The following is a 10,683-nucleotide window of genomic DNA, read 5'->3' as shown; positions in this document are numbered from 1 at the left end:
CATATAAGGCTGAAATTCAGAAGTTATTACTAACAGTCAGTATACAAAAACACTGAAACAGAGTGTCTGATATTATTTCAACAAAAAAAACAGAGTGTCTGGTCTACTAAAGTTCTCGTAGATGAAGCTTTTTCCATGGCCTGTACAGTTGTTCCCTTTGGCTTTCAGTTAACTTCTAATTATGCATCTGCTTTATTTAGATGAGGTATGGACTATGGGAATATGTTGCTGCCAGTATGTTGTTTAAGTTCTGAAAATTACGGGTTAAAAGTATGTTGATTGCAATTTTGGCTTGAAGTGAGCAGCATCCTTGTGTACGTCTCGGTGCGAACTAGCTTATGTACATCTTGCTGACAGCATCCTCGTGTACGAAATGATATTCATGAATGATCTTAGCAACACAATGATATACAAAATGATATTTATGAATGATCTTAGCTACATGCAAAGCATTAAACAGTTTGCCGATGACTCCCTGTCTGTGGGTTGTACGATCTGTCTTTCTAACTGTCTGTACATCAGATTCGAGGCCCTTACAGATGACCTCCCGTCTGTGGGTTGTACATGCCCTAAGTCTAAATCGTAATCTTCACGTTTTCTACGCCAAAATAGGTCAAAAGGCGATTTGAAAAGTAATCGATGAGGACTCGAACAGGGAAAGGTTTCGTCGGGCTAGAGGAGGCTGGCTTCAGTAGGGCACGCACGCAGGGGCCGTTTTTGTCAGTGGCTGCGCAAGCCTGGCTAGTTGGCTGAGCAGAGAAATCGGTTTGGCCGGTTCTGCTGACCGGGCGCTAGTCTTCCTTGTCCTTTTTGCCTCGTAGGCTTCAATGCGAGGTTCCAATATATTTTGATGAGTGTTTTATTGCCAGAAACATCACCACAAAGTACCTTTCATGCCTCAGTCAATTTTGGTCGTCAACAGCAGCGCTCGCCGCAAAGGATTTTCTTAGTTCTTACACGTTGAGGATCAACTATTATTTGCATGCATTATTTACAAAAAAAAAAGTCGAACGTGCTCTTTGCACGACATTCATTAAGCAGGGGTAGAAAAACATAAAATACAAATGTTCCGCAGCAGTAATCAAAGGATTACTGAAGCCACACAGCCACTGGGCACCACGCGATTGTGATTATAGGGAAAATACGCTGCGACCTCGGGAGCACGACAACATCACATAAGCGTCAGCAGGGGTAGCAGATGCTTGTATCCCGCTAGGCACCACTCATTCGCCTCCTCCTGAATTAACAGCGCCAAACGACTTGGTGCAGCGGAAGTGCCATTGAAAGTCCTAGCATTCCGTTCTTTCCAAATGCTCCACCCGACGAGGAAGAAGAGGGAATCGAAGCCCTTGCGCAATTGCTTGTTCAACAGCTTCCTAGTTCTCAGCCATCATTCCAACACTCTCTCCTCCTGAACGATCAGGACTTCTTGCAGCTGAAGCTTAGCCAGCAGAATGCTCCAAACTTCCTTGCTGAAGGGACAGCCAAGGATGAGGTGGTCCATTGTTTCCGGTATCTGATCACAGATGATGCATGCATTCGAATCCTGAAGTCCATGCCGATGACGTCGCTCCGCCGTCCAGCACTTGCCGTGCATGACCGGCCAGAAGAAGAATTGCACCGCGGCGGCGCCGCCGTCTTCCATATTTCCTTTGCGCCCAGTGGTCTCGAGGACCCGAGGAACATGGCCCCATAGGCCGACGCCGACGAGTAGGTTCTGTCCGTCGTGAACCTCCAGCAAAAGATGTCCGGCGAACCCGGCACAAGCTTTAGTCCTGAAGGCTCCGGTGATGTGGCGCACCCATGCTCGACCATGCATTATTTACATCACTGGTAGAGAGACCGGCTCTACTCCCGGTTGGGAACTGAACCGGGAGTAAGAAGAGTGCTTCCCTTTAGTTCCGGGTCAATAACCAGGAGTAAAGCTCCCTCCTCAGTACAAAAAAATAAACAAATTTCTTGAGACCTCGCTTGCGCTGTGTAGGATTCGAACACAAGACCTCTCTCATCACACATAGATTCCTTACCAACTCAACTGCACACCACATGTGACATAGTCCTCTGCGCTCCTACTTTTAAATTGACCCGTGAGGGACCTTTAGTCCCGGGTGGGAGACCTTTAGTCCCGGTTCGTAATACCAACCCGGACTAAAAGGTCACCCTTTAGTCCCGATTGGTGTTACCAACCGGGACTAAAGGTTGGAGGACTTTTAGTCCCGGTTGGTGGCTCCAACCATGAGTAAAGGTCCACCTTTAGTCCCGGTTGGTGTCTCTAACCGGGACTAAAGGTCCCCTACCACTGTGCCGAGCGCATTAGCCGTTGGGCAGGGACCTTTATTCCCGGTTGGAGACACCAATCGGGACTAAAGGTCTCTCTAGTCCCGGGCGAAAAAATGCCAGGACTAGAGCTCATTTTGGCCTCGGATGAAAGGTCTGTTCTCTACTAGTGCATGTTCTACTGATATCTTTTTCATGCTTGTGTGCAACTAAACCGCTAATATTTTGTAATATGATAATAAGATAACATTTTAGAGGAACTTTAAACATAATATATAGTACTTCATCATTCCAAAACATAGCTAGTTTTAGGTTGGTCCTATAAAAGACAATGCTAAGCCTAACTAATTTTTTATTAAGATGAATTTTCTGTAGGCCCTATTCGTTTCGTTGAAATTTGGCTTATGCTGCTGCTTATGCTGATTTGTTGCGAGAGGAAAATATTGTTCGTTCGCTTAAAAGTACGACTAAAGTAGTGTCGAAGAACAGGGTGTTATTATTATTATTATTATTAGATCAATTACTATTCAAAATGAATTTTACTAATATATTTAGTTGGTGCTACGGTCAAGTGCAGCATAGTTTAACTTATAAATAAATCCAGAACTAGCTAAAATAAATAAATAAATAAATTACTAAACAGCTAACCCTATTTATTAGGAACCCGGATTGAAGTAGTAGTTTGATTTGATTTCATTGCGTCTAGCGCAAGGCTCGTCATCTGGGCCGTCCACCTCGCGATCGGACGACGGGACGGAGTCTGAATCACACGGGATCTCCCCAACGAGGAGGGGGCCGCCGGCCGCCTGGAAGGCGGTCAGCCGCGGCGGTATACAACAGAACGGATCAGCCCAGCCCTCTCTCCTTACGCCCACGCGCTCGCCTCTCTCCTCCTCCCCCCGTTCCGCCTCTCGAGGACCCTCGCCATCCTCCCCAGGCGCACCACCAAACCCCCAGCGGCGGCGCTAGGGTTTGCTTCTCCGCGCGTCGGCACCGCAACCTCCGCCTGCGGCGATGGCGGGGCAGGAGCGTAGGACAATCGATCTGGAGGAGGGATGGGCGTTCATGCAGAAGGGCATCACCAAGCTGAAGAACATCCTCGAGGGCAAGCCCGAGCCGCAGTTCAGCTCCGAGGACTACATGATGCTTTACACGTACGTCTCCCTCTCCCCTCCCTCCTCCTCCTCCTCGCCGCCGTCGCCTTCGCGGCGGCGGCCGCTAGGGTTTCCCAACTCGATCCGCTTCGATCCGGTTCTGATCTAGGGTTTTGGTTCCCTTGTCGCAGGACGATATACAACATGTGCACGCAGAAGCCGCCACACGACTACTCGCAGCAGCTTTACGACAAGTATCGGGAGTCGTTCGAGGAGTACATCACCTCCATGGTGAGCCGCCTGTTCATATCCCTCTTGCTCATGTGAATGTCTGTCTTCGACAGGGTTAGATTTCCTACCCTGAGTATAATAAGGCAGTTTGGATGTTTTTTTTTAGCTTTGGTGGATTAGCGCTTGGTTGGTTGATAGGTTGGGACGAGAACGGCCTTGGTGTATATGGGGATGTTCTCGTTTCCTTTTGGTTTTCTAAATAATACAATGCTTGCCGATGACTAGTCAGGTTCATTCACTCTGTAGATGGACATTCTTTTCTGGGAAAAAATGAGAGTTGTTTGTCATAGATGGTCGAACCCTTATACTATATAGAATTGGCCTGATCTGTTTGATTGTACTTTGTAAATGAACTAACCAAAACTTTTTTATGCTGCAAATATTGCAGTGGTAGCGCTCTCTTCCCCTTCTTTGTCCATCTCTTAATTTGTACAGGATAATAAAATCTCTTTAAAATGATTGTAATCATCTTGATTAGGTGAAACAATTGGTCCAGCTACTTTATGTGCCTTTGTAACAATTCTGTGCCCATTTACTTGTACACTTGGGCCTGGTGTTCTGTTGGCTCCAGTAGATTCATTAGATGTCTTGTGATATCACTGTGGCTGTTTCCATTTGCTTTTTGTTGGAACTTGTAGTTTCTGTTTGATTGTAATTTCACCAAGGGTAGACAGCAAACCAGGAGTGTTTCATTCATTCTGTATTTTGACTTTTTTGGGGGGGGAAATTGAGAGTTGTTTGTCATAGATGGTCAACCATTATAATAATATATATAGAATTGTGCTGATCTGTTTGATTGTAATTTGTAAATGGAGTAATCAAAACTTTCTTTATGCTGCAAATATTGCAGTGGTAGCTTTCTTTTCCCCTTTCGTCCATCTCTTTTTTCTACAGGATAAGTTAAATCTCTTTAGTTTAATTGTAATAGGCATCTTGATTTGGTGGAACAATTGGCCCAGCTACTTCACAAACAATTCTGTGCCCATTCTTTGTACACTGCAGCTCATTTCTTATAGATCATGTAGAGAGTACCTTTTTGTATTCTTGCAGCACCTTTTAATGGACAGGAATTAGACACTAACCGATGCTATCTATGGCAGGAAGATAAATAATGGTTTGCATAATTAAGTACCCATGGATGCTAGTTTCAATTTGCAGGAGCTTTTCTGTAGCTTGCTAATTTATTGTTTGACGAGCATATTTGATTTGTAAAAGAAACTTGTATACATCCCTTTAGCTGTAGGTGTTTTTATGACTGAGGTTGAACCCATGAGTCATGCCCTGATTTTGTATGACGCTTTAATCTAACTATGTTATTATGCTCTTCACTGTATTTGTACATTCACTTCTGAGAGCTTTCTCACTAAATTATAATTTCATGCAGGTACTACCTTCGTTAAGGGAGAAACATGATGAGTTTATGCTGAGGGAGCTAGTGCAAAGGTGGTCAAACCATAAAGTCATGGTTCGCTGGCTCTCACGTTTCTTTCATTACCTTGACCGGTACTTCATATCAAGGAGGTCACTTACCCCACTTAAAGAAGTTGGCCTTACTTGCTTCCGAGAGTTGGTAAAACAACAGTTACTTAATTTCCAGCTTCTTTTTCACTCATGCTTTTTCAGTGCTTATGCCCTAATCAATTAAACTGTGGTAACAGATCTATCAAGAGATTAAAGGACAAGTTAAAGACGCAGTGATTGCTCTGGTGAGACCTTGCATCTCTTTGTGAATTAATGGTAGTATAAAATGGTTGGTTAACATATACTAGTTCCATTCTTTATTTGCTTGATGTTTGGACATTAATATGATCTCCAACATATGTTTTTGACCATATTTTTTTCTTCTAAGTTATACATGTTGGAATATATTGAAATATAGTAAGGACCAAATAAACTGCTATTCTCTCTTCCATGTGGGAAATCTTAAAACTTTTGTGCGCATTAGTGGCCAATTGTCTGATTGCAGACATCCCTAAGCTTCATCTATTTGAGAACTGATATTTTTTCTTTTAACAGATAGACAAAGAACGTGAGGGTGAACAGATTGACCGGGCTCTGTTGAAGAATGTCTTGGATATTTTTGTCGAAATTGGGTTGGGTCAAATGGAGTGTTATGAGAATGACTTTGAAGATTTCTTGCTCAAGGATACTACAGAGTACTACTCTGTCAAGGCTCAAAGCTGGATTCTTGAGGACTCATGCCCAGATTACATGATTAAGGTACCTAGAGTTGATAAGGTTTCTGTCTCTTTCTATCTGTATTTACGTGTGGCTATTTCTTAATGGCTGATGCTTCTTTCAAAAGGCTGAGGAGTGTTTGAAGCGGGAGAAGGAGCGAGTAGGTCACTATTTGCATATTAGCAGCGAACAAAAGTTGTTGGAGGTATGTGCAAAATCTTTCCTTTTCCAGTTTTGCAGTATTTCTTCAATATTGCAGCAAATATTTCAGTTTTGAATTCAGAATGTTGCTATGTCTTTCTTGAATAGTGCTCGACATATTTTCCCGTATGACCCTTACATTGTTATAATCTTGAATTTCGACAGAAAGTGCAAAATGAATTGCTTGCTCAGTATGCAACCCCGCTGTTGGAGAAGGAGCATTCTGGATGTTCTGCTTTGCTTCGTGATGATAAGGTTGGATTGAAAACCTTATTATTATTATTATTATTATTATCTAATGAATGTCTTCCTAACAGTATTGAATATTTACTGCATCCCTCTATTACTGCAGGTTGAGGATCTTTCTAGGATGTACAGGCTCTTCTTCAAAATCACCCGCGGTCTGGAGCCTATATCTAACATGTTCAAAACGGTAATAATTTCCCTTGCAGGGTGCCTCTTTTCTTTTTTAGCTCACTCATTTTATTCCTTTGAACCATGATATTCAGTTCTGATTGAGTTATATTTGTCCGCAGCATGTTACAAATGAAGGCACAGCCTTGGTAAAGCAAGCAGAAGATTCTGCTAGTAATAAGAAGGTGCAGTGTTTCTTTAGCTGTTAAATTATTTATGTTACCTTTATGCACTTTTTGATTCATATATATAAACAGCAAAACCTCCACATTAATAGTTTGTAACAACCTTCATCTAACCTCTATTGTCAGGTTGCTAAGTAGTTCCCATTTCCCAGTCCTTTTCTTTACATTACCACTTTTGTATGCTTGATATTCTGCCACCTAGCTGTTTGATTTTTCTTGCTATATTTGATTTGATTAATTTTCTGATTTATCTTCCCTAAATTATTATTTTTACAATTCATTGCTTTTACAGCCAGAGAAGAAGGATATGGTTGGCATGCAGGAACAGGTGTGTATCTTGATCGCACTCTGCTTTTGTTGTGTGTTATGTTAGCTTACATTTATTCTTGTTTTTTAGGTCTTCGTGTGGAAAATCATCGAGCTGCATGACAAATATGTAGCTTATGTGACACAATGTTTCCAGGGACATACACTCTTCCATAAGGTCTTCAGCTGAAATATCTCATTTTCATTCTGCTGTTGCCATAATATTGCAAATGGTGTCTCATTCTCATATAATTCTTACCACAGGCACTTAAAGAAGCCTTTGAGGTCTTCTGTAACAAAGGTGTCTCTGGCAGTTCGAGTGCTGAGTTGTTGGCGACCTTCTGCGACAATATTCTGAAGAAAGGTTGCAGTGAGAAGCTCAGTGATGAAGCCATTGAAGATGCTCTTGAAAAGGTACATTTTTTTTCTTTTGCTGTTATTGATAAATTATGTGCCAGAGCTTTAATGACTGTGACTGGTTTCCAGGTGGTGAGATTGCTGGCATACATCAGTGATAAAGACTTATTTGCTGAGTTCTATAGGTGAGTGCTTGTTATCCTACATGGTATTATTAATGCTTGTGTAATTTAAAGAAAATGCTTTTTTGTCAAAGTGTGTAAGGAAATAGTGCCCTTTGCAACTTGGTTAAGTTTTTTAATATGTGAACCGGCTTACAGGAAGAAACTTGCAAGAAGATTACTTTTTGACAAAAGTGCTAATGACGAGCATGAGAGAAGTATTCTGACAAAGCTCAAGCAACAGTGCGGGGGGCAGTTTACTTCAAAAATGGAGGGCATGGTTACGGACCTTACTGTCGCTAGAGATCACCAGACTAAGTTTGAAGAGTTTGTAGCTGGACGTCCAGAGTTGAATCCTGGGATAGACTTGGCTGTTACTGTTTTGACAACGGGATTCTGGCCAAGCTACAAAACTTTTGACATAAACCTTCCTGCTGAGATGGTAAGTTAACTGTTCGATCACTTCAAGGGCACCAACCACTGCACTTGTATCATGGAGCATGTTAGCTCATTTCAAAAAAGCATGTTAGGTACATGTTTATGTTCTTTGAAATGACTTTATATATGTCTGCATCTAGGTGAAATGTGTAGAGGTTTTCAAGGAGTTCTATCAAACAAGAACAAAGCACAGGAAGCTGACATGGATTTATTCCTTGGGAACCTGCAACATCAATGCTAAGTTTGATACTAAACCTATTGAGCTCATTGTTACGACATATCAGGTAATCTTGGATCATTTCTGTATCACAATAAATGGTGCTATATTAACCTGTCTCATGTTTTTTTAACACGTGTCTTGTTTTGACAGGCTGCATTGCTACTGCTGTTCAATGGATCTGACAGGCTTAGTTATTCTGAGATTGTAACACAATTAAACCTGTCAGATGATGATGTAGTGCGCTTGCTCCATTCGCTTTCTTGTGCGAAATACAAGATCCTTACCAAGGAACCGGCAAATAAATCAATCTCGCCAAATGATGTTTTTGAGTTCAATTCAAAATTTACTGACAGAATGAGAAGAATTAAGGTATTTCCCGTTTTCACTGTTCTTTTGCTGTTTGGTAAGACTTAAGTTTAGTTGCTGTTATGCTAACATTTCATTTCGTTCACTCTTTCCAGATTCCACTCCCTCCTGTTGATGAGAAGAAAAAGGTTGTTGAAGATGTTGACAAAGACAGGAGGTATGCAATTGATGCATCAATTGTACGCATTATGAAGAGCCGCAAAGTTATGGGTCATCAACAGCTGGTTGCTGAATGTGTTGAGCAGCTGAGCCGCATGTTTAAGGTACTGACAGTATATCTCCTAATTAAGAAGTTCTTCGTAGCTTAGTCCCTGTTACAATACCCGCACGACTGAACTTATTTTCTGCTGTCAGTTACAATTTTTATTTAGTTCTTGCAATAAGCGTATCAGTAATTCAGTTACAATTTTCTGCCCATGGTACGTTGGGTATCTGTTGTTGCATCAGAAATAATTACGTACCCTTTTGGATTGAATTTGATATGATGTTATGGTTGCTCTTACATATGAATATTAAACTGTCACATGTCCCAAACCAAGGGATAGGTTGTTAGGTTCAATCTACAAAGATAACTGTTAACTCGTCTGCGTCTGCGTAATCTAGGATAATCATATACGAAGAAAATTGGTTTTGCTACATGTGTTGTATTCTGTTCATTTTCTTACTTGGGCCTGTGTGATACAGCCTGACTTCAAAGCCATAAAGAAGAGGATCGAGGATCTCATCACAAGGGACTACTTGGAGCGCGACAAGGACAACGCGAATATGTACAAATACCTTGCCTGATTGGTGGTTAGTGGCAAAGTCCAAAACAGCTCCCAGACTAGTGCGATACCACGGGGGTGGCAATCTCCTGCAAGGTCACGGGGGTGGCAATCTCCTGCAAGCTCGTGGTGCGTCAACAACTTTACCATGATTTGCAGCGCGTTTTGGTGATTTGCGTGCGTATGGGTCCTGCCACAGCACGGGCTGCTCACATTTTGTAAATTGGTCGTTAAATAGGATAATCGTGTTGACCTACATTAGATATGATGATATGAGGAATATGAGAGGCACTTGTACTTGTCCGTGCCTTCTATGCCAATGCTTTATCTATATATCTGTATCACTGTTTCAGTTAACTGAGATGAGATGATGCTTGGAGTTGTTTTGCTATATGAAATGGTGGATACTATGGGAATTTGCAGTATCGGTTTGGGTCTGTATGCACCTGCTTTTGTTTTCTAGGTAGATGCGCGTATTCTGGCTTCGTTGTCAACTGTTGGTTTATGTGGAAGGCAGAGCGGCGCCAGGATTTCTGGAACTGCCCTTGCTGGCCACTGGCCTTTGTGGATTATTAAAGCGCTGTTTGGATAGATAGGGCTAGTTATTAGCCGGGGCAAAAAATTAAACCGGATTAGATAGATAGTTCAGCTAGTTGCTAGTTATTAGCCGGGGCAGCTAGTTGACTAACGGCAGTCACATTAGAAACTATGGGATATGGGATGGTTTTATACTTGCCGAGTTAGTCACTCTAGAAACTAACATTAGAAACGGTTTTATACTTGCCGAGTTAGTCACACTAGAAACCATGAGATGGTTTTATACTTACTGAGTCAATTAGACATTATATACATAGAAACCATATTTTCCTAATAATGAATAGTTTCTTTAAAAATTAAAATTTGTCCAATCAAATGTCCTCTCTCTTGGCTAAGGTAGTCACGCTCTAGAAACTACGAGATGGTTTCATATTTATTGAGTGAAATAGACATTATATATAGAAATTATTTTCTCCAATAGTTTGGTTAAAGTTAATTTTGTCCATTAAATGTTTTCTTTCTCTTAGCATCCATCAATCGTAGCTTGATTCTTACGTAAGCATTGACCAATCACATTTATTTGTATCTTGATTCTATTTGTACCTTAATTCTTATGTAAGCATTGACCAATCACATCTATTCGTATTTTAGTTCTCGTGTAGACATAGTTTTTTTTCTATATAAGAAATGTTTTCCTTCTCTATCTTTATTAACTACAATGCACATTAGCATTTTGTTTAGTTGGTACTAATTAATCAACATAGGAACCATCCACATTGCCATATTAGCATTTTGCTTAGTTGACATACTAATAAATGGACATAGCAATCTAGTTTCTGGGTTGAAAGTACCCTAACAACAACTAGTAAGAGGCTAGACTAAAAGATCAACCCA

General features: G+C 41.3%; 1 protein-coding gene across 2 annotated transcripts; it reads left to right on the top strand.

The window, feature by feature from the left end:
* The first annotated feature begins 3,106 nt into the window (after window positions 1-3,106).
* LOC136510057 (cullin-1-like) lies at window positions 3,107-9,677 on the top strand. Of its 2 annotated transcripts, XM_066504631.1 has the most exons (18): window positions 3,108-3,431; window positions 3,563-3,662; window positions 5,047-5,232; window positions 5,321-5,368; window positions 5,679-5,882; window positions 5,968-6,045; window positions 6,207-6,296; window positions 6,394-6,474; window positions 6,578-6,640; window positions 6,933-6,968; window positions 7,038-7,124; window positions 7,211-7,360; window positions 7,433-7,488; window positions 7,624-7,906; window positions 8,043-8,186; window positions 8,273-8,491; window positions 8,584-8,751; window positions 9,173-9,677. In XM_066504631.1, exons 1-18 carry the CDS (start codon window positions 3,292-3,294, stop codon window positions 9,272-9,274), a joined length of 2,235 nt encoding a protein of 744 aa, XP_066360728.1. In that variant the 5' UTR covers window positions 3,108-3,291; the 3' UTR covers window positions 9,275-9,677. The 2 variants fall into 2 exon arrangements, with proteins under 2 accessions (XP_066360727.1, XP_066360728.1); XM_066504630.1 differs by having other exon boundaries at window positions 3,107-3,431; window positions 7,211-7,488.
* The last annotated feature ends 1,006 nt before the right edge of the window (window positions 9,678-10,683 follow it).

The sequence above is a fragment of the Miscanthus floridulus genome, chromosome 16 (assembly GCF_019320115.1).
Source record: "Miscanthus floridulus cultivar M001 chromosome 16, ASM1932011v1, whole genome shotgun sequence".
NCBI classification, from domain to species: domain Eukaryota; kingdom Viridiplantae; phylum Streptophyta; class Magnoliopsida; order Poales; family Poaceae; genus Miscanthus; species Miscanthus floridulus.
The sequence above is the reverse complement of the archived record's forward strand: the minus strand, read 5'-3'. Positions and strand labels throughout refer to the sequence as shown.

Excerpts from the sequence above, each read along its gene's own strand:
- LOC136510057 (XM_066504630.1), top strand. The coding sequence starts at position 3,292 with ATGGCGGGGCAGGAGCGTAGGACAATCGATCTGGAGGAGGGATGGGCG. Across the intron at positions 7,907-8,042 it reads TAAACCTTCCTGCTGAGATG|GTGAAATGTGTAGAGGTTTT; the intron begins GTAAGTTAACTG and ends GTCTGCATCTAG. Across the intron at positions 8,187-8,272 it reads TCATTGTTACGACATATCAG|GCTGCATTGCTACTGCTGTT; the intron begins GTAATCTTGGAT and ends TTGTTTTGACAG.